General features: G+C 32.6%; 1 protein-coding gene across 1 annotated transcript; it reads left to right on the top strand.

Annotated features, from left to right (window-relative positions):
• Positions 1-215: 215 nt before the first annotated feature.
• LOC134725001 (alkylglycerol monooxygenase-like) lies at positions 216-24,524 on the top strand. Its single transcript, XM_063588445.1, has 11 exons — positions 216-383; positions 1,111-1,238; positions 4,132-4,283; positions 4,986-5,089; positions 5,561-5,656; positions 7,974-8,106; positions 9,121-9,200; positions 16,037-16,171; positions 16,594-16,710; positions 19,232-19,314; positions 23,159-24,524. The coding sequence occupies exons 1-11, from the start codon at positions 267-269 to the stop codon at positions 23,346-23,348; spliced, it is 1,335 nt and encodes a 444-aa protein (XP_063444515.1). The 5' UTR covers positions 216-266; the 3' UTR covers positions 23,349-24,524.
• Positions 24,525-24,894: the final 370 nt, after the last annotated feature.

Genomic DNA, 24,894 nt, shown 5'->3' with positions numbered 1-24,894 from the left:
ATGTTTGTAAATTTTAGGGGGGGGGGGGGCATGCCAGCCACGCCCCGCCTAAATCCGTCATTCGTCACTTTAAATATAGGGGTCATATATTATTTCTTGCTAATAAATATCGGATTTTATCTTTAGTCACTACCTGGACCGATTTTAAAGTTATACAATGTTTACTTTGAATATCTAGTACACGAACATATGACCCTTTAACCATATATATAACCAAATACACACTTATATTTAATCTTTTTCATTTTACTTATTTAACATCCAACATGGCTAGTGCATTAAAAGTGCCGTTTCAGGTGGGAATGAGGCGGTTGTTTTATGCTGTAACACCTAATGAAACATCATTCTCTGATGTTAAAGACGTACCGCCCTACACAGACGAAGTATGTATAATTTGAATTGAGTATGAAATAAACCAAATGAGGTTTACTTTCTATACTTAAGTAGAGAAGGCGAGCTCTTTCTCGACACTTACTAATTTTCTGTTTAATTGCTTTTTTTCTTGATTGAATTGTATGATATGCTTAATGTCCACGACCTGTCAGGGGTTAGCAAGTTCAGGGCTAAATAATAAATATATCCACTTCAAAAAGGTACGTTGTGTATTGCTGGTTAACTGGCGGAAATCAGACAACAATTAGAAAATGAATTCCGGTATAGCATCAGGCCATCTACGGACCAACCCCTCATAGTGTTGTGCAATAGTTCTACAACGTACAGAGATCATGCCACCCACCCAAACTAGGCATCGGATTGTACGTCCATATTTTTGTGAACGTGTCTGCGTATTTTTGCATCCCATACAGCCTAATATACACACCCTTTATCAATTTGATCGGAGACGTACAGTGGTTCATAAGTGGGGGCCCACTGAATGCCTAAGAGCGGGCCCACTCTAATCACACTTCAGTGATTCCATATATAAGCCACCAAATTTTCCCAAAAGGGGAGGACGGCCCCCTGGCCCCTCCCTAAATCCGCCTCTGAAGTATATACATGATATAATTACTATACATTACACACTTAACCAACCCTTTCTTGTGATCTGATAACTAAAAGACATGTTTCAAACCAATATATTATAATAATAATGTTTTGTTTGATTTTCAGTCCGGGCCATTCTTCTTCGTTTTAATATTCCTAGAGTTGGCCATTTCTTCTTATAAAAAGGATGGAAAGTACAGACTCGGTGACAGTATTACATCCATTAGTGCTGGGGTGTTTTCTAGGTTTCCATTGTAAGTTTTTAGGATTTACATCGAATATATTATTTATCATTCTGGTGATATAGTATAGATACACTACAAAATTGGTTGATTGATGTGTGTTAAATGTTATAGCAATTCAAGGATTGACTTAGATATCATTTGCCTTTGTCAAACCAACATTTTTATTTTTCCTTTTTCCCTTTGCAACAACCCACTGAGATGGCACCAGTCTTGTTATTAACAAATAAATGATTCTTTTCCAAATTTAAAAATTGACCATCCCTCATGAAAACTTTCTATGTAAATCATGATTCTTTTATCTTCTTCTTGTATATTAAGTAAGAAATAAATCATTGAAGCCATATAAGTACTTGCCATTTAAATATGGCCTGGGCCTTGATCTTCGAATTCTTTATAAGTTTGCACTGGAAGGTATACATTTACAGACGTACCATATGTATGTGTACATGGTACAGACGTATCATATGCATGTGTACATGTACAGACGTATCATATTTATGTATACATGTACAGACGTATCATATTTATGTATACATGTACAGACGTATCAAATGTATGTTGCATGTACAGACGTATCATATGTATTTGTACATGTACAGACGTATCATATGCATGTTACATGAACAAACGTTTCATATATTTGTGTACATGTACATATGTATCATATTTTTGTGTACATGTACAGACGTATCATATGTACTATATTACTTGTCAGACGTATCATATGTATGTGTACATGTACAGACGGATAATATGTTTGTGTACATTACAGACTTATTATATGTATGTGTACATGTACAAACGTATCACATGCATGTGTACATGTACAGACGTTTCATATGTCTGTGTATATATGTACAGACGTATCATATTTATGTATACATGTACAGACGTATCAAATGTATGTTACATGTACAGACGTATCATATGTATTTGTACATGTACAGACGTATCATATGTATGTTACATGAACAAACGTTTCATATATTTGTGTACATATACATATGTATCATATTTTTATGTACATGTACAGACGTATCATATGTACTATATTACATGTCAGACGTATCATATGTATGTGTACATGTACAGACGGATAATATGTTTGTGTACATTACAGACGTATCACATGCATGTGTACATGTACAGACGTTTCATATGTCTGTGTATATATGTACAGACGTATCATATTTACGTTACATGTACAGACGTTTAATACGTATGTATATGTCGTGTACAAGTTGCGATTTTGTACAGGTTATAACATGTACAAAAATATTGTACATTTTATAACTTGTATAATGCAAAAATACAAGTTATAACATGTACAAAAGTACCTCATACATGTTATAACCTGTACAAAATATTGCTTAAAAATGGTTTTAACTTGTACAAAATCAAAAAATAAGAATATGTTTTTATTATCGCCACAGAATGATATACTGTCTTTTGATGAGGTAAATATGCAGTTTTATTGACTTTTGAAAAAGTGAATATTAGTTTTTCAAAGTCAATAAAACCCTTATTTACCGAAACTTTATTCCATTTTCCGAGGAAAGAAAATGTATTTGATGACAAACATAATTATACCAAAACAAATTTTACATGAAACATTTTACCATAACGTAGCATGTAAAAGTGAGTGACGTTTAGCGCGGTGAATAATACTTTCTCAGGTGAATATGCTTTTTTATTTAATATCAAATTCATATAGAGAAAACTACTAAAATAATACCAATATGGAATAACAGATGATATTGCCCTCAATAATATTTTCATAACTTTTTTACTGTATTATTCCTTCATGTTAGTGTGTATTGTCCTTTTTTGATACAGTTAATGTCCTGGGGTTGGTATTTCAAAGCATTCCTAAGACCTGTCCTAAGATATATATCTTAGGACAGATGTCTTATGATCCTCTTATGACTTTCTATGAACATATCTTTATTTGATGAATTATAATTGTGAGTGTCCACTTTGAAGGCAATAGTAAAATACTTTCATTTTTTGTTGACACTAAAAGACATAAGAGGATGGCCAGGATAGATGTGTAAATACAAATAAAATTGGGAATTGAAATGGGGCATTTGTCTAACGACAACAACCCGCCAATGGAGCAGAAAACATCCAAAGGCTACAAATAAATGCTTTCAAAGTAGAGGATATATATTTAAAACATCAAAATGACATTCGCCTCATGCAATGATCTTATAGTTTATAAACAAAAAGTGAGTTATAAATTTACAAAAGTCATGCTGAAGGCCAAAAATGTTGAAGAGTAGATCCAAAGATATTGACAATGAAGCGTGGTCCAATGAAAACTATTTCAGCTCTCTCTTGCTTTTACAGAGTAAGCATATACAACATTGTTTTAGTCTTTGCATGCTATAAACAAGAGAGGGAGGAGTATTTCCCAAAATTATTAAGAATCATTCTTAATTTTTTTGGAAGAATTTAGAAGCTAGTATCTAATGTAATTGTCATTGAGGAATGCAAGCTTTTAGTAAATAGTTTCACACTTATTTCAACCATGATGGACTGCATAAAACATACAATAACATGAAAACACATTTTGCCAACATTATTCATGAAACATATATTTCTGAAACTTTGTGATCAATGTCCTTAACAGAAAAGGACACGTTCTTCTGGCCTATTTATTGTTGTTCTTTATGCATTGGTGAATTTAAATGTATATTTTACTTTTCGGATTAGGCACGGCCTAAGTTACGGTACAAGAACAATTTACAATAAGAAAAGAGTATACTAGGGACTTGGTCAACGCAACTGCTACATGTAGTAGGCGTATCATTACCGAGGGTATCACCAACCCAGAACTATATATTATAACATTTTTTTTAATTTATTCTATATGCAAAACAATGGATTGTCAATATTTTAGGTTATTCATAAAAGCCATTAGCCTTGTGTCGTATATGTGGGTACATGAGCACTTCAAGATATTCGAGTTACCATGGAATTCGCAATGGACATGGTGGTTCTGCTTTTTAGGCGTAGATATGGGTTATTACTGGTTCCATAGACTTGCACACGGTAAGACTGTTTATAGAAACTTGCATAAAAGTAGGACTGTTTTCGGAAGCTCTGATAGACTGTTGTGTGATATTGTTTCACGTGGTTTTTGAAACAGCTTGCAATTTATCACATATTTGAGCAATATGTTTTTTAAACAGATTAATACAGCAGCAAATGATAATATATTTATTAACAATAGTGAAAAATGTCAATTTGACCACAATTTTTATTATAAATATATTTTTCTAGAGAATAGTTTCACAGGTGTAGATTTTTACGTGAGCAATATGATCATTATTTGTGCCTCTCGCGTCCGGCAGACAATGCCCGTTCGTCTGTATGGAATGTATTGTACATGAAATAATGATCTTCTGGTGGAGAATACCCTACTCTGACGTTACAAAGCTTTATAACTATTTGTGGAGCATGTTAGGAGGTGAAAAACCTGCCATTATCTTACATAATTATATACTCTTTATTTTTACGTTGCATTTAAATTCTAGCGCCCTGTTTTAAGATTGACCAACTTAACAGAACTTATCTATTGATTTTTTTAAATCGTTTATTTGTTCCGGACATGAATATGTATGAAATATTTGCCACTGAACGTTGAGCAAGCTAAATCAATCAATAAGTCCATATGAATCTTTAAGATTTCAATGATTCTATTTTATGTTTTCAATTTTCTATGTATTACATATTTTTATTTGTTTGTATTAGAGGTGAATTTTATGTGGGCAGCCCATCAAGTACATCACAGTTCAGAAGATTACAATCTAGCTACAGCCTTACGACAATCTATCTTACAGAGTTATACATCCTGGGTGTGTATGATATTGACAAAACACTGAAATCTGGAAATGTATTTTCCATATTCCCACACGTTTAATTCGTCACAGTCATTGCACAGGACTATTGCTATCTACATGTACAAGACAAATGATATACACATGTCAGTGCTTCTGAGACATGATAGTCTAAAAATATATATCACACATAAAAATAACACTACCAAATCGCAATGATTAAGAACTGATGTAGAGTTTAGAACTAAATCAACCCATAGAAAACCGTTGGTTACATAAATTATGACAATCACAAATACTTTCTGTAAAAAACAAATCACACAATTTAAGTATGACTGTTCTTTATTTGTTGTTTTTTTCCTACTACCAAAGACGGTTAGGAGTCCCATTCCAGATTTCTTCAATCATATAAACCAATCAAACTAGAGTTATCCCTCGTTTTACTTCATCTAATACACACTGTCTTTTTATTATTTTATGTATTTGCAGGTGTTTTATCTTCCACTTGCCTTATTTATCCCACCACAGATTTTTATTGTCCACATGGAATTGAACATCTTATATCAGTTTTGGATACATACACAGGTATGTATGGTTCATAAGTGTTTCTCGATTTCCGTTTTTTTACTGTAACAGATTAGACCGTTGGTTTTCCATTTGAATTGTTTTACACCAGTCATTTGTGTGGCCCTTTATTACTTGATATTTGGTGCGAGCCAAGGCTCCCTGCTGACGGCTGTAATCTGACCTTTAAATGTTTACCTTTACAAATTGCGACTTGATCTGACTTAGACGGAGAGTTGTCTCATTGGCATCCATACCACTTCTTTAAGGTTGTTGTATGAAGAGTAAAACGTTGAAAGAAGGAAAACGCAATTACATGTAGGAGTTTACTTAATCGAAATGAGATATTTGGAGTCATGTCTAGCTTTTTCTTCGACGTTTTTGTCCACTTTTTGTATATATCACGTCAACAATGTTTTTATTAAGTATTTGATTTTTAAATATTTTGTCCTTGCACATCACTGAAGAGACTTTCATTTTCGAAACGCGCATCTAGCACAGAACTAATACTGTACGGTTTAATGTTAATATCTTGTTTTTGTCAATATATGTTTAAATAGGTCATTCAAATGCGCAAGTAAATCATTTATTGTCTAAATGTGCAGTAAAATTATCACTGCTTAACGTTTTTGAAACAATTTGGACGACACCTCTGCTTTTGGACTGATTGTCTCGAGGAATCGACAGCCAGGTAACTCAATACTTTAGCTTTGGTACGGAAATAATAACATTAGATGTATGTGTCATTATAATACGTTATTCTGATTGGATAACTGCACACCACGTGTTATTCCTTAAGCAATTGCATTACACAATAAAACTTATTTATGATAACACGATGTCCAAAAATTTATAATTAATAAGCCTATGTAAATGTGTTATGTTAATTTTATATAAAAAAAAATATAATATCCTTGAATAACCATTCTGCAGCCAAAATTTGTATTCAACTGAAAAGTGTTAAAAATATTTTAAACAATAAAAAAAAATGGGAAAGTTCAGAGTGCACATCGCCAAAAGTTTTTAAAATGACAAATGGTACACATTTCCATGATCCTAGCTTAAAAATGTAATTATAAGTATTGAATGCTTCTTTTTGTAACTTCAAAGGATTGTAAAAGCGTTTACCGTGCGCACAATTTTAGAATGAAGCGCGGAAACAAAATGTACTTCGTTCAACGCTTTTACAACCCAATGAAGTTACAAAAAGAAGCATTCAATTCTTAAATATTTTTTTGTTGAAGCAGATAGCTTTTGAAACTTTGAGAGATAATTCGAAATAAAGGAACGTGCTTCCCTCACGATAAGCTACGGTAGCAATTCGTTGTCTAGGTTTTCCTATAAAATTGGCCCTGCACGGTTCAACGTTAGTATTGCAGGTTTGATTGAGACATTTTTTGTCTAAATGCGCATCTTATGCAGAAACAATAATATTGGGTTATATTTTAACTTTCATACTTTCATTGGGTCAATAGTATTGTTGATAAACGGTTATTGCGCGTGCGTGTCACCAGCCAACATAGCCCAACCAAATTCTTTTATTGAAAATTGCTATTAACAAGCTTAGTTTGTCTGAAATTAAGGAATGCATCGCATGCAAAAGCATTGATTCTACTTTTAGTTCAACTACATAGTTTATAAACTAAAGCTTCATGCTCCAAGTATATCTTTCAAATCATACAAGTACCCATGCACTGGCTATAGGAAAACAGTTCATAGAAAACTAGTCCTAGCAGTTCACAAAAGTGGTATGGACTTAAAACATATAGTTACTCCCCCTTCCCCGGATCAGTTAAATGTATTCCTGCAAGTATTAATCTAATTTAAATTTCATCTAACACACTCTACAGGATGGGTTGAAATCTCTTCCTGTTAATTACAATTGATCTAACGCATGCTATAATTGTTTATGTCGCGCGTGGGCCTTTCTCAGTAAACAAAACCAAGTGAGAGATCTAATTTTTATTAGATTGTGCAACTTGTTACAGAGAAAGTGAACGCTTTAACAATCCGACTCGGGGGATTTGTCTTGAACAATGTAGGGGCTTAATCAGAACATTTTATCGTCATGAATATAGCTGCACATGTTATATATGCAGCTGAACGATACACATTCTTCAATTTTATCGTTAATCAACCAATTAATTCTTAGAAAAACTGAAAAAGTTTACATAAATTTTACAGGTCGATAGTTAATTTTAACAAAACAAAACAATTGCAACATTTAGTTATTAAACGTTATGTCATGACCATATTGAAATTTTGTAAAGAGAGAAACTATTCCAGAATATATGCAAATTTTGAATGATAGGATAAATTGTAAATGATTATTTTCCAGTATGTAAAATCCCTCGGGCCATTAGAATATATACTAAATACTCCAAGTCATCATAGAGTACATCATGGTCGAAATCGGTATTGTATTGACAAGAATTATGCCGGAACCCTCATCATTTGGGACAGATTGTTTGGTAAGTTCGAAGAAATATATTCTATTGTATTTGATGACTTTGTTTCACGCAATGATTTAGGGTAAATAATTGCTTTTCTTATTAGTTTTCAATAAATTACACTGACTCACGCACGTTTCTTGGTACCAGCACTTCATCATGAAAGCAAACATTGACATATTTGATTTATTTTTGTTATGAGGAGAACCGTATGGATATATCACATTGACCTATATTTATAAATAAATGGCTATTTATCACGATTGACAAGTAATAAACTTGACTGGATTGAAACGGCGATTTGTATTCTTTTAGGATATTTTGTCATGTCCCGAAAATGGACTACTGTCAAAATTGAATAAGTCACGAAATGTGAAAATGGCAAAAACATAAACTGTGGCGAAATCATTTAACTTAAGACAAAATACGTATGGCAAAAAGTGATGAAACAAACACGAAATAATAACATAATTACATACTAGATAATTAAATAAAAATGTAGGAAAAACTTTATAAAATTGATAAATAAGAAACAAAGGAGATCAATAAAGTAAACTGCAGCTTCACAACCAGAAACGCAAGTTTGCTTGCGTAGTTTGCTTTAAGCTTTTTTAATAATGCGCAGATGCATGTTTAATACAATACAGTTTATGTTAATCTGAAAGGATTTCACATTAAGCTCATTCAAAAAAGAGCAAACGTTGAATTTATTTTCGAAAAAGATTGAAATAGATGTCGACATGCATCATGAAACATAAATGATATCATCATTGGAAGATGACGCTGGAACTGTCTCGATGTTTTGTTCAACGCAGGGTTTTATCACGAATCCCGTTGTTTAAAACATATCAAACTATTGTTATTTCAAAATGCGACGCCAATTTGACTTAAAAAAATCCAGCTTATATACTAATTGAAGATGACCACTAAAACAAAACACACAAAACACCTAATATAGACTTGAAAGCATTAAAAAAAAACCACTTAGTGATTTTTAGGGAAAGTGTTTCTCCAATCTGCATTATCTTTTTAAAGGAACGTTTGAAGCAGAAAACGAAGAAGTAGTATATGGGCTGACCCATCCCCTGAATACTTATGATCCAAACTATGTACAGGTAAAACATAATGTATTTTTAATCTAAAGTTAAATGATAAATTAACAAAACTACATATTGCTTGCCTTGAATATACATGTACATGTACAAAGAGATACAAAATACAAGTTTACAAGCTTCGGTCTGAGAGGGACGATATGACCTTTATCGGTACTCGGGTTGTTACGGCCAGAAATCGCCTTTAAATTGTAGCCAACAAAAGACACAAATCAATAGTAAAATTTAACAATATTTAATATACAAAAGTTTACAAAAGGTATTACACAAATATTACTGTTAACTTAACTGTCAAAATATGAGTCCAATCTGTTATCTTTATCTGTATCCGGAAATCTTTCGGAATCCAATTTGAATATTACGTTCACTACTAATGTCACAATCCAGTATGATGTTGTTTGTAGAATAAAAGTGTCAATCCAAATGCTGTGAATACTTATGTCTATCAATGTCTATGTCCAAGTTTAATTATTAGAGTTTAACTTTAGTGTCTGTATATATAGTGTTGTCATGGAAAATTCTAGAACACTCTATAATGGAACATTGTGGAAAATCCTGGAAAGTTACAACGGAAGTTTCTGGAATAACGTAGAAGTTTAAATTACGCATCTTTTATAAGGATCATTCTAGAAAGTTCTAATCATTCTGTGATTGTTACAGTGATTCCTAAACTGCACAGTTACAAGATTATTTGGTAAACAACTATCAGGCCATACAACATAAATTAGGCCAACATAAATAAACATAATAATTACAATATCATAACACCTCCCCCCTTAAAAGAAGTTTTTGTGTAACAAAACCTTATCAGGAATAATATGAATAAAAATACATAATATATACAAAGTGATTTAATAAGCTCTAGATAAAGCATCAGCTATTACATTATCTTTACCCTTAATATGTTTTACAATTACATCATATTCCTGTAACAATAAACTCCACCTAGTCAACCTCTGATTCTTGTTTCTCATTTTATGCATGAAGGTGAGAGGATTATGATCAGTATAAACCAGAATAGGATATACAGTGGGATTCAAATATACATCAAAATGTTGAAGTGCTGACAACATTGCAAAACACTCTTTTTCAATAGTTGAATAATTTTTCTGATGTTTATCTAATTTCTTAGAAAAATATGATATAGGTTTTTCAACATTATCATCTGTCTCTTGATATAAAACAGCTCCTATTCCTACATCGCTTGCATCAACGGCAAGTTTAAATTGTTTTTCAAAGTCTGGAGTAATCAGAACTGGACTATTAATTAAAAGTGATTTGCTATTTTCAAAAGCGTTTTGACAATTTTCACTCCAGATAAATTTAGAGTCTTTTCGTAAAAGATGAGTCAATGGTTGAACAACAGTAGCAAAATTTGAACAAAATTTCCTGTAAAATCCAATCATGCCTAAATATCTCATAAGTTGTTTTCTATTTGTAGGAGGAGGAAATTTGGAAATAGCTTCCACTTTAGCCATTATAGGTTTTACTTGACCTTGGCCAACTGTATGCCCTAAATAATCAACAGTGGCCTGACAAAATTCACTTTTACCAAGATTAACAGTCAAATTTGATTTTGACAATCTATCAAAAGTATCATACAAATGTGTTAAATGCTGTTCCCAGCTATCACTACATACAATAAGATCATCAATATAAGCATAACAACAGTCTAAATCTTTTATAACATTATTGATCATTCTTTGAAATGTAGCTGGAGCACTTTTCATGCCAAATGGCATTACAGTATATTGAAATAAGCCATCTGGTGTAACAAAAGCTGATATTTCACGAGCTCTCTGTGTCAATGGAACTTGCCAATAACCTTTCAATAAATCAAATTTGCTCACAAATTTTGCTTGACCAATATTGTCAATACAATCGTCTATCCTTGGAATCGGATAGGAATCAGATTTTGAGACTGAATTTACTTTTCTGAAATCAGTCACGAAACGAAAAGTTTTATCTGGTTTTGGCACAAGGAGACAAGGAGAGCTCCATTCACTGTTACTCGGCTCAATAATATCATTGTCAAGCATATATTTAATTTCTTTTCTCATAACTTCAAGTTTGAGTGGATTGAGCCGGTAAGGATGTTGCTTAATTGGAGAAGCATCTCCTACATCAACATCATGACAAACAGCAGTTGTTTTGTTAGGCACATCTGGAAAAAGATTTTTAAAGGAAAATACCAAAGCTTTTATTTCTTCTCTACGATCGAATGACAGATGTGCAAGTTTTGAATCTAAATTTGACAAAATTTCTGAATTTTTCAATCTAACTGTCTCTTCCATAGTTTTACAACTAAAAGTTGGTTCAATTACATCTGGTTTGTCATGATTGTTCTCAAATTTAACCATGCCTAAAGTGGCAATTGGTTTACTATCACATAGTACATTAGTACGCTCAAAATATGGTTTTAACATATTAATATGACACACTCTAGTTTGTTTGCACCGACCTGGAGTTTTTACAATATAATTCAAATCATTAATTTTACTCTCTATTGTATAAGGACCACAATATTTAGCCTGTAAAGGATGTCCAGGGACTGGCAAAAATACAAGTACCTTATCACCAGGCTCAAAAACTCTGTCCCTGGCATCTTTATCATACCATATTTTCATCTTGTTCTGTACATTTTTTAAGTTTTTCTGAGCAATTTGACAAGCAGTAAACAATTTTTCTTTAAATCTAGATACATAGTCTAAAAGATTCAAGTCAGTATGTTCAGTAAGCCACTTTTCCTTAATCAATTTTAACGGTCCCCTTACAGTATGACCAAATACCAACTCAAAGGGACTAAATCCAAGGGATTCTTGAACAGCCTCTCGGACCGCAAAAAGTAGAAAGTGAACTCCATCATCCCAGTCTCTGTCAAATTGAAGACAAAAAGTTCTAATCATGTTCTTCAATGTTTGATGAAAACGTTCTAAGGCACCTTGAGATTCTGGATGATAAGCACTTGATCTGTACTGAGCAATCCCTAACTGGTACACGACTTGCTGAAATAAACCTGACATGAAATTTGATCCCTGGTCGGACTGTATAGACTTAGGAAGTCCTACTAATGTGAAAAATTTGATCAAAGCTTTGACGATAGTCGGTGTCTTGATATTTCTGAGCGGAATAGCTTCAGGAAAGCGAGTAGATGTACACATGATTGTCAATAAATACGCATTTCCAGTCTTGGTCTTTGGTAAAGGTCCAACGCAGTCAATTAGAACTCTGCTGAAAGGTTCGTCAAAGGCTGGAATAGGCAGAAGGTGCTGGTGGTATTTTCTGGTTAGGTTTACCAACAACCTGGCATATATGGCATGATTTGCAGTATTCTGCAACATCGTTTCTAAGTCTGGGCCAGTAGAAATGTTGCAATATTTTTAGGCAAGTCTTCCTTATACCTAAGTGTCCAGCCAAGGGGGTGTCATGGGCAAGATCAATAATTTCTTGCCTATAAACTTTAGGCACCACCACTTGGTACACAACTCTCCATTCCTCCTCTGGGGTAGCATCAGGAGGCCTCCACTTTCTCATTAAAATGCCGTCCTGATGGTAATAGCATTCGGCCACTTTGTCTGCTTCCTCCTGTGGTTGAGCTCTCTGGCTGAGCTGAAGAACCTCAGGGTCTTTATGTTGTTCTTCAGATAAATTTTCTCGGTCTAATGAATGGCTGTTAACGTCTGGCCATGGCATAATAACATTCTTGTTAACACTAGGTGGTTTTGTAATGGCCTTTTCTGAGCTACCAGGACCTTCAATGTCAGCTATAAAAGTGTCAGAAAGGTCCATGTAATCAAATTTGTCTTCTTGCAAATTCTGATTTTGTTGTTTTCTAGCCATCGCCCTAGTAACAACACAAGCTGGATACAATTCAGCATCATCTTCAGGTGATTTAACATCCACCACCGGTTCACTGGTAACAATTGGTTCAGCAACCACTTTGTTCCTAGCTAGATCATTTCCTAGCAAAAATGTAACACCCTCAACAGGGAGATTAGGACGAACACCTACAACAACTGGTCCAGTTATCAAATCTGAATTCAGATAAATACGATGAAGAGGAACATCTATACAACCCAACTCTACACCTTGTAACAAAACGGAGGCACCAACAGAAGTCTTCTCAGACAAAGGCAACACACCTTCTAACAATAAAGATAGAGAAGCTCCAGTGTCCCGTAAAATCTTAATAGGCTGAAGAGTGGTATCATCAACAATAGCAACAAACCCATCAGACATAAAGGGTTTATATTCCTCCATATAATCACAAAAACTGGACTTACAAGCCTGACTCGCAGGACATTCCAATGTACTGGTAATATAAGGTGTCGTACAAGCACTGGTCTTCGGCTTATTATCTCGTTCATTCTTCTTCTGGAGTCTAAAACAATCAGCCATCAGGTGACCAATCTTCTTACAATAAGCACAAGTCAGTGACTTCTTCTCAAAAGTATCAAATTTTGGACTAGACATATTATAACTGGACTGACTCTTATTCTGTGGAACAGGCTTACTATCAATATGCTCAGTGCTTTGATTTTTGTAATTTCCACTGGAAGTATTAACATATTGACCCTTGAAACTTCTTTTATGTGAAAGAGTATAATTATCTGAAATAACAGCTGCATCATGTATTGACTCAACAGTTTTGTCGTCTAAATGTGTTTTTAAGTCTAAATGAACACATTGTTTGAACTCTTCTAATAACATCAATTGTCTTAGGTTATCAAAATTGTTATCTGTTTTCTTTGACGTAAGCCATTTATCAAATAGATCTTCTTTTTCCCGAGCAAATTCCACATATGTTTGTGAATCAAACTTTTTATAGGATCTAAATTTCTGTCTATATGCTTCTGGTACTAGTTCATAAGCTTTCAAAACTTCCTTTTTTACCATATCATAATCAGAACTTTTTTCTGATGGAAGTGCGGAATAAATTTCAGCGGCCTTACCCTCAAAAACACTTTGCAGCATCGTAGTCCAATATGGCTTCGGCCATTTCAAATTATTTGCAATTTTCTCAAACTGTTGAAAATATTTATCAACTGTTTTTTCACAAAATTTAGGAACCAAACGTATATTTTTTGCTGCATCAAAATAATCTGATTTCGAGTGAACTTTAGTGTTGCTTTCTTCTTTGACCATTTCAATTTTCAGTTTTTCCATCTCTAGCCTTTCTCTCATTTCAAGTTCTTTTAATTTAAATTCATCTTCTTTTTTTTTTCTTTTCTCTATCTCCAACCTTTCCTTCATTTCCAATTCTGCTTGCAATTGTTTTAATTTAAACTCATGTTCTAATTCAAGCTGCTTTAATTTAAAGGTGTCAACATTTTCGACCTTAAGATCAAGAGCCTCTTCACCTAAAATTTCTGCGTCAACTAATTTGTCTATAACCAAATTTTTTATAATTTGTTTTCTCATAGATACTTTAAAAACTAATTTCAGTTGTTTAGCAAGCAACACTAATTCCTCTTTCTTTGAATTATCAAAACTCTCCAGGTCTGGCGTTTTCAAAAATTTACCAGCATCAAATGCCATTTTGTAGAATTTTGTTGGCTAGTTATAATAAAAATGCTAATCAAATTTTGAATAAAATATTTTTAAGATCCCAGGACGAGCCCCCAATTTCTGTTACGGCCAGAAATCGCCTTTAAATTGTAGCCAACAAAAGACACAAATCAATAGTAAAATTTAACAATATTTAATATACAAAAGTTTACAAAACGTATTACACAAATATTACTGTTAACTTAACTGTCAAAATATGAGTCCAATCTGTTATCTTTATCTGTATCCGGAAATCTTTCGGAATCCAATTTGAATATTACGTTCACTACTAATGTCACAATCCAGTATGATGTTGTTTGTAGAATAAAAGTGTCAATCCAAATGCTGTGAATACTAATGTCTATCAATGTCTATGTCCAAGTTTAATTATTAGAGTTTAACTTTAGTGTCTGTATATATAGTGTTGTCATGGAAAATTCTAGAACACTCTATAATGGAACATTGTGGAAAATCCTGGAAAGTTACAACGGAAGTTTCTGGAATAACGTAGAAGTTTAAATTACGCATCTTTTATAAGGATCATTCTAGAAAGTTCTAATCATTCTGTGATTGTTACAGTGATTCCTAAACTGCACAGTTACAAGATTATTTGGTAAACAACTATCAGGCCATACAACATAAATTAGGCCAACATAAATAAACATAATAATTACAATATCATAACAGGGTGTTTTTAAGCTTTTCGGGATTGACACTTTCGAGATCCAGGAATTGTATTTTCGAATTTCGGAATGTCGGGATCTAAATTTATTTAAATTCGGGACCGCGAAATTTTGTGTTTTTAAGCCCAGGATTTCGGGATCAGGGTCCCTCCTGTCCCCCTATGTGACGATGTGTCCTGAACACAAATACCCTAAAAAAAACAACTAACAAAATCGACGCAACACATTAAACAAACCAAACAAATGTATGTAACTTAAGACGACCGCCGAGGTTCCTGTTAACTTTTCTGGTAGGTTCGTCCCTATCTGCAGGGTCTGTTTGCCCGTCCCGTCCAAGGTTAAAGTATGAAGTTGTGAATTGAGGCAGTTAACGGAGAAGTTGACGTGGTCACATCACTTCGATACTCAGAACATAACACATATTCATCATGATGTGAACTTTTAGAAATACATACAACTTTTTTCTCACCCAGATTTCGCGTTCCGTTGATACGTCAGAGTTTGGGGTGTTGCCATTGCAGTAAAGTATACTTATAGATACACCTCTTCTTTCTCATACTTTTTTTTCTTTTTCTTTTCGCATTTTAATCTTATGTATTTTTTTGATAGTTTTGTCACGCCAAGTATACATTTCAACGGTTTTTGGATACGAAAGGAATAAAAAACAAATTGGGTGTGTTATTTTGTGGACCAGGATGGGAGGAAGGAAAACCCAGAACAGGATTAATTGAAGATATTCCAAACGTAAGTTTTGTTCGGCTCACTTTTGAAAAGTATATGTTATTTTTGAAAGACAGTGCTTTGTTCGGGCATTTGTAGTATGCAATATTGTATAAAAACTTACAATATTTTGGCGCTTTTATAATACGAGATTGTGATTATATCGTTTTAAACGCAAATGTAGTCAAATTTGATAAAAAGATTAAATATCAATGTTTATCATGTTTATGATTAATATTGCCGAATATTAGGTTCTTAGACAAATCACAACAAGAGTATTCTTTTAATATTAGAAAATAATTAGAGTTGGGTAAATTATAAATTTAGCTAGTAAATAAAAGTGGAAAATGCAATAAATGACCTGAGCCTAGTATAATATTATACATATTGTACATATATTTATATATTTACACATATGTTTATAACATTTTGTAAATATTTTATAGGTTAAGGCACCACATCCAAAGTATGACCCAAAGCATTCCTTGATATTTAATATTTACGCTGCTGTTCACTTTACAGTACTACTGATAATGAACATAGAGCTTGTAACACAGAAAGGGGTAGGTATAGTAATAATAATCAATGCATTGTGTGCCCTTTTGATTTTTCTCCGAGACAGTTACATGATCATTTTAGAAATAGACGTTGACTATGTCTAGATTATTTTAGACATGAAAACATAATCTTTAAAATCGTGTCAACTTCCGAAAACGACCAAACGTGTCAAACTCTTAAAAAGATTATATGGTTATGACGTTGACAATTTACAAGATACCCAGACAGCTGGTTAATTCAATGAGAATTTTGATGAAGTTTCATTCACTGTGTAAATTGCTTGTTTTCCATAATTTATAAATACTCTAACGAATACCATTTTAGCTACATGTTAGAAGTCATCCTGAAATTAGAGCTAACATTCTTTGACATATTTAACAGAATCTTATGACATCATTATCATGATTTCAGTGCGTGTTTCTGGATTGAGTTGTTATCAGCAACGCGTAAATGAGTCAATGATAATTTTCGAAGGCACTTTAATTTGATGTTTTTCATGAATAAAGTAAAAAAATATTTTGTATGAGCAACAGAACCCAGTATTTTTTTGTTTTTGAATTTAAGCCGTTTAATTGTAGATAGGAAAACAATCGTATTTGAAGAAACTCTGAACGTCAGATATTTTAAATATGAATATCTAATTATGAGTGGAGGCTTTTGCCACCAAAAGAAAGCAAATTTGTAATGATCACCAGATAAGTTAATACATTTTTTTTTATTATTCAACTATAAATTCCTTATCTATTATTAACTAAAAACAAAAATCCGTTAGCTCCCCTTCCCACATCTCTAGCCCTTGTCAATTCATATCCACACTGGTGAAAATGGCAACTATCTAATAATCTGACCTGGTCGTGGATTAAGGTTCATCATAAGGAATTGAAAAATATGGCCGTGTTTACACCTCAAAAATTACTATGAGTACAGACAAACTGGTACATCCAGGAAAGTTTTAAGGCATGGCAGGAACTAGATATATAAAAGTTATATGAAGTCTACGTTTCAGAAAATTAAAAACTTACCTGCATTTTGATGTGCATTTTTTTCCAGTCTGCAGAAGATAGAAAAATAAACAAACACCCGAGTTTCATTTGATACGGTCCACTCAGTTACACAGTTTAAACCTGTTAAATCACCTATTGTTTACAGGTGTATATTGTCCATCTATTGTCCATTTAAATCAATACTACTCACAACATTGATTATATGAGGGGAGCTTCTCAATCGTTTTCACTACTTAGTTAATTTTTGCACATTCTGCAGGAACGAAAAAAAATGGATAGCAAAATTTAGAAAAGTTTATAATTTTCTGAAACATAAAATGCATTTAAAATTTATATATCTAGTTCCTGCCATCCATTAAATCTGTTGCAGGTGTATAGGTTAGTCTGTACTCAGAGTAAAATTTGGGGTGTAAATACGGCCATTTTAGCCAAAAGGTTATGATGAACCTTAAGTTAGGCGATTTGTTTACGTCTTGACATTATCAAATGGTACAATCAAAATCACGTGATGGATATACACACACCGGAAGGTAAAGTCGAGCAGACCGCTTGAAAGGTAAGTAGTCGTATTTACTTGTTGATATCAATAAAATTTAATAAATAAGGTAGTGCACCGAATGTCGGATACTATCTAGTTTTGAAATACACAATTATCCTTGCTGGAAAGCGTGCAGTTAATGCTAACACTTCGACACAGTTCCAAAATTTCAACAGATAACTGTGTCGAAGTGTTTGCAATAACTGCACGCTTTCTAGCAAAACAAATTGTGTATTTTAAAACTACATACTATCAGACATTCGGTGTGCCAACTTATTAATCAAAATTTAATTGATATAAACAAGAAAATGCAACTACTAACCTTTCAAGCGGCGAGTTCGACTGTAACTACCGGTGTGTGTATATCCATCACGTGATTTTGATTGTACCCCTTGAATAGGTCATTCAAAAAACGTTTGAGTGGTATGGGCACTGTTTATAGCGTCGAAAAAACATGAAAGAAGGTCGCATTGCTGAGTTTACATATACCAGTAATATATCTTATTTATATTCTTATGATGCAAAATTTTCAAAAATTATGAACAAAGAAAAGTTCAAAGAGTTCTTGGATAAATCAAAATACCAATATTTAGAGATATACATCTTCCTTGTATGTCCAAAACACAAACAAAGACTGGATTGGTGTATCGCTACACGCATAATACGCCTATGTACTAGTATATAAATACCATTTGAGCTAAATGTTAAATTTCATCCCGAAATTGAAGCTAACATGCTAGACATATCTACTGGAATCTTATGACTTCATTATCGTGATTTTAGTGTGTTTGTCTGGATTGAGTTGTTATCAACAACGCTCAAGACCAAAGGTTGTGACTACAATTGAGCAGTTATGTAGTACTTTACATTTGTACTGGTATTACTTGTAAATTTAGTTTTATCTCGGTTTTACTATATGAAAATGTGTTTGTTAGAAGTGTGTAAAGTATGTAAACAATCATATTTGTATCATTTATTTTTTAGAGTTTGTCACAAGCTTTGATCATTTGTTTATTATTGTATTCCGGATTCAGTCTTACTTGCTTCGGAAAAATATTTGATAACGCGTAAGTATCAATTTCTAAACACCTCAGAAAATGTTAAGAACTATTAAAGACTCAATAAAAAATAAAAACTCTTTATACCCATTCTCTTTCTACGATGGTCTTTCACAATCACACAAAGAACCATTTATTATATGGTGTAATTTCAACTTTATATATCGTGGAGCTATTATTATATATCTTTGAAACGTTGTACCTATGCTTTAAGGTGCAACTCAGAAATAATCTTAACCATGTATCAAAGGCCAGATACAGATTTGACCGGAGATTTATTATAATTTCAAAGAAAAGAAACAAACCCAATTTTTCATGTGAACAGTATTCGGTCAAGGATCATGCTAATTGACCATATTAATGACCAATCGAATATAGATACTAAACTCCAAGGCAAATTCATCAAGTGGAAGTCCCTAAAAACAGAAAAATGCAAACGGAACAAGTAAAAACAAATACCGTATTCTTGACTTTGTACAAACAACTTCATACGAAAAATATCGGTTAAACTTGGTATTATAGCTTGCCACGAAACCTATCATATATTTACGTTTGCTCATATTTTAAGGGAAAAGGTGCCCACCATATGAAAAACAACTAAAAAGTGTACAAGAAAATAATATAAATGAGAATGTAAATAGAATTAGTGAATTTGCACAACATTTATTTTCAAATGCAAATGAAACGTCATTTAAAGACAATAGCAAACACATAAGGACAAAAGGACATAGTAAAAATACCGATCATATTATGAAATGTGGATATGGGTAAAAAGTATGTATGCTTTGTTGATAGTAGATTGATATTTTCACATCATACAAAGGTGATTTCGTATTTTATAATAACCAGTTGAAACCATGTAATGTTGTTCCCACAACATATACAGGTGAAATATCACCATATGATTGAAAGATAACATCATCAGTGATAAATGTAAACGGATGCCACACAATGGAAATACGTGTACAAAGGACAGTTGAAGAATTTCATGATAAAATGTGTGCATAACAGCATGCGTTTGTTACTAGATCTGTTCGGCCATTCTTTTGTCAGTCCGTAAAATATCTCTATCCCATATCTCAGCAATTGCGTATCTGATCTATTTGATATTTTAGATCAAGCTTCGTTGTAAAGCTGTACCGTTTCACACATATTTTTCACATTTTGTATCGTTGCTTACACAACATTTTTTTTCTGGAAAAAGAGGAAAACAGTGCGAAGGGGACATTCGAAACTCAAAAGTCGACGATAAACTGACAAAGTCTTTGCAAACAATGGAAGACGACGAGGGACAAACAAGTCCACGAATCAATATAATAAAACAAAATAAGACATTAACATGAACCCCTCCTAAATATGTGGTGATCTAAAGTGCTCCGGAATGGTAACAAGTGTTCTGCTTTATTCATGGCATTTTTCATGTTGCTTATGGTAATTGAAATGCGGCAAATGTCACATTCGAGAATATTGTACATGATTGTGTTTACGACCATTTTAATATATATGTGGTCTAATTATACATAGACATTCTTGCATATTCTCAAATGACTCACATTTGTTATCCAATTTAAGAGATACGAAACATAATTAATTGTATCTGTTGTATCCTTTCTTTGAAGTTATATAAGAAAGATGCGTTTAACATTTAGCACTGCGCATATAAATGTATAAATTATTCCATTGATACATTTGTACTTGATATACAGTTTTTTCCCGTTTATTAATCGAAGGGGATGAGATTTTAAAAACCCATAGGTTACCATACGAAAAACAACAGTTAACAAAATAATCGGCCAGTAAGCTATAAAAGACCCCGAGAAAACAAATATAGCTAAAAAGGAGAAGACCACAACCAATGGCTAGATTTGAACTAGTATCATTAAGCGAAAGCATTGAGTTACATCTTCTTGAATTTTGACATGCGTATAAACAATGTGACAGGGTTCAATGTCTCTGTTAGCGACCAGCACCCTTTAAACTTGGAACTGTGGTGTACTAGTACAACATTGAAAAAAGATGTAAAAACAAATTGATAAGGTGGTGACCCATCTGATCGGCGAGATGCACCAAATCAAAGAACACAATGAGAAAGAACAAAAAGTACCAAAGACTTTATCTTTTTAGAAAAGAATACTAGGGCCACACCAAATTAATTTCTTGTTCTACGGATTTTTAAACTCCAAAAAGTTTGGGCGAGCAAACGATTTGAAAATTTTAATAAAAACATATTGAATTTGCAAATTTTTGAGGCGAAGCTTGAAAAGTAAAGGCTAGCGATTTTTTTTTGTAAACATAAAATAGTAGGTTTTGACAATATTAAAACTTGATTTAACACTTATACTTTGACATTTCCTTAATATATGAAGTATTTGTTTCTGTTCACCAAGACATAATTCTATAATTAGATGTGGTATATGTATGTGTGACTGACAATGAAACAATTCTCCATCTAAGTCATAATCATGTTGGGAACAACCCATTAATGTTATACATATCCCTTTTATGGGGGTCAATACAAGTTATATATTTTGTATATATATATATAATGTATTTCTTTGTTAAAAAAACTGTTTAGTATTAAATGGTCAAAACATGTCCAAGAATTTTGTAAACCATGTTAACACATTTACTTTAACAGTTTAATATTATTCAAAATATGTGAACTCTTTTAGAAAAGTTGTTAAATATGTGAGGTATTTCTCCTCTATTAATTTTGAATAAAAAATTCCAAGTTTTCAAGGGTTTTGTATAGTAGCACAAGCACCATACAAATCCTTGATGATATTTCTATCATGTCTATTTTTCTTTTCTACAACAATAAAATGCCCCCTTGTCTGAGGTACTGACATGACTAAGGGTTGTTCCCAACCTGATAATAACAAACACAGGTCAAAGTACGTCCTTTACCACAGGGCTTTGATCCAGACTAAACAGCCAGCAATAAGGGACCCCAAAATTATTAGTGTACACAATTCGAACAGGAAAACCAACTATCTAATTTATATATCTAAACAGGAAAATACCAATGAACAACATTAAAAACGATAACTGCTGAACGGCAGGCACCTGAATCAATCAGGACAGGTACATAAACATGCAGCGGTTATGGATAGTTTTGTTTTGCCAGCATACAATATAATTGCAGTTGAAGGCAAATCTTTCTGAAGTTCTTTGTACTTTATTCTAACAACGAAATTTTTTTGATAGGGAATATAAGAAAGGGAGGAAGAAACCAATAATTGTTCTGTACAAGTATTTCCGCCGTTAACTATTTATATCGGAGCACTCCCACATGCTTGTTGTGCTAATGCGACGTAAAGCAATCAACCATCAATCAATCACATATGGGATAAATTGACTGTGATTTTAAAAAACAAATGTTGATATCATTTAATAGTGCGGGAAGCGGGAATAACAAAAATATAGAAATAATCTGTTTAGAAAAAAATAGGTGCGAGTGGGTCCGTCGAACAAGGAATTAAATTGGTGTGGCCTAGTACATGTATATTAGTAAAAACTTTGAAAATACACATGTCTCCATCTAAAAAATCGAAAAAATTATATTAGCAGTGTAAAGTTCATTTATATTTTATTTATTTTTAAGTTATCTAATGACAGTTTGATATCTGTTTTAGTTAAAACAGCTAAATTAAATGAAAAAAATACCCTTTAGTTCTCTTAACTGTAGGCACATGGTAGACGATAATCTCTTTCAGCTAAATTACACTTACAATTGTCGAAGTTGCAAAATTCTAAAAACATTGTATGACACAAACTACAACATCGTATACACCAATTAAAAAACAAAAAGAAAAAAAACATATCGAATAACGAAACAAAAATTCTTTTTCAGACCATACGCTGTGTATTACGAGATCACACGATGTGCTGCCTCATTATTACTGAATTGGGTCATGTGCTTTTTTGAAGTATATCAACCAAGTGATCGTCCAGAAAGTGTCAAGTTTCTACAGATACTATTCCTATTAAGTTTAGTATCCATTATGCTGTTTACAATAAGGAAGAAGGACAAAACAGCTTGAATTGTGAATACCAGGATTGTTTCAGAGAAACTATGAACCAAATACAGCATATTCTTTTAAGTGATATAAATTTTACGGGTGAAACATATAGTTAGGGTGTTTTCACGTCGAATTTGCCAATCATGCTTAATGCAATAATTCGTCTAGCTCTATAAAGCTGTCACAATTAGTTAATTTAACATTCCTTGGGTAAATAAACTCGTCATAGATACCAGAACTAAATTTAGTATATACGCCAGACGCGCGTTTCATCTACAAAAGACTCATGAGTGACGCTCAAATTAAAAAAAATATATTAGTGATTAGATACATTTGAATGATTCGTTTCCGTGCCTATAAATGACAATTAATTCATGCAAGATTTTAGTTTAAAGAATATCTGAAAAATGCAAATAGTTAAGAAACCAAATACTCGGTACGTATTTAGTGTATCAGAAACAAAAAGGGAATGCAGAACAAATTTGCAGAGAAGCTAAAACCGCATATGTGTAAACTTTCCGTAATGGAATAGAACTTGTTGTTTAGTTACAATGATGGAATTCGTAATATAAAAGATATAGAATTAAAATTTGTTTTATATATTACAGTACCGAACCAATCTGAATAGTTCACTACATCTGATTCAGTTGAACCAACTCCGTGATTGAAATAAAAACTTTTTCTATCATGGTTACTTATGATACAAATTTCTAAAAATAAAAATCGATTATCAATGTGCTCTAAGAGAATAGGGAAGAGTCCTTCCCTCCCCCGATTTTATTTTATACTAGTAAAACTTTTGCGACACTTTTTACCATTTGATTACAGATATATTTCACGCGTATTAGTAACATGATTCAGATATTTGAAGTTGTATTTGAATAAATTTAAATCGACATTACAATGAATATGTACAATAACTTGTGTATTGGTGGCAATATTGCTAATACGAATGTTATTACCCCACTAACTCCTGGGATGTCACCCTGTCTTCTACGTATTATAATTGCAGCTATGTATTGTCACGTAACAACTATTCATAGAATTAGATTAAATCATTACTTACGCTATCAAGTGCCAAATTGTGTTTGCCTTTGTTTGATGTATATTGTATTATCATTGATTTGTCTAGTGCGATGTATTTTTTTTGTTAAATTTGCATCTGTTATTTTAATTAATATGCAGATTTATGAAATAGCGAAGAATTATATTATTTGATTAATCATGTATTCTAAACAAATATTAACGAATAAAATGTGATGATTGTTTGTTCATGAATAAAAGAAAATATCAATCAAGGTTCTTTGTGTCATTTTATAGTCGGTTGTTAATATTTCGGTCTCCGGCACGTATTATGACTCAAGAGTTTAGATATTATATAATGATCATCTGTCTTATAAAAAAGATAAAAAAAAACATACAAAAAGTAAAATATCAAAATACAGAAGTCGAAAAGTAATTTTAAACGGAAAGTTTCCTTATCAGATAGAAAAAAATCAAAATATACATCACATCAAATGAACAGAAAACAACAGTGACTGTTGTATTCCTTACGATGATTTATTAT

Source organism: Mytilus trossulus, chromosome 7, assembly GCF_036588685.1.
Source record: "Mytilus trossulus isolate FHL-02 chromosome 7, PNRI_Mtr1.1.1.hap1, whole genome shotgun sequence".
Lineage (NCBI taxonomy): Eukaryota > Metazoa > Mollusca > Bivalvia > Mytilida > Mytilidae > Mytilus > Mytilus trossulus.
Note: the sequence above shows the minus strand (reverse complement) of the source record. Positions and strands in the feature narration are given on the sequence as shown.

Excerpts from the sequence above, each read along its gene's own strand:
- LOC134725001 (XM_063588445.1), top strand. The coding sequence starts at position 267 with ATGGCTAGTGCATTAAAAGTGCCGTTTCAGGTGGGAATGAGGCGGTTG. Across the intron at positions 8,107-9,120 it reads CATTTGGGACAGATTGTTTG|GAACGTTTGAAGCAGAAAAC; the intron begins GTAAGTTCGAAG and ends ATCTTTTTAAAG. Across the intron at positions 19,315-23,158 it reads GGAAAAATATTTGATAACGC|ACCATACGCTGTGTATTACG; the intron begins GTAAGTATCAAT and ends ATTCTTTTTCAG.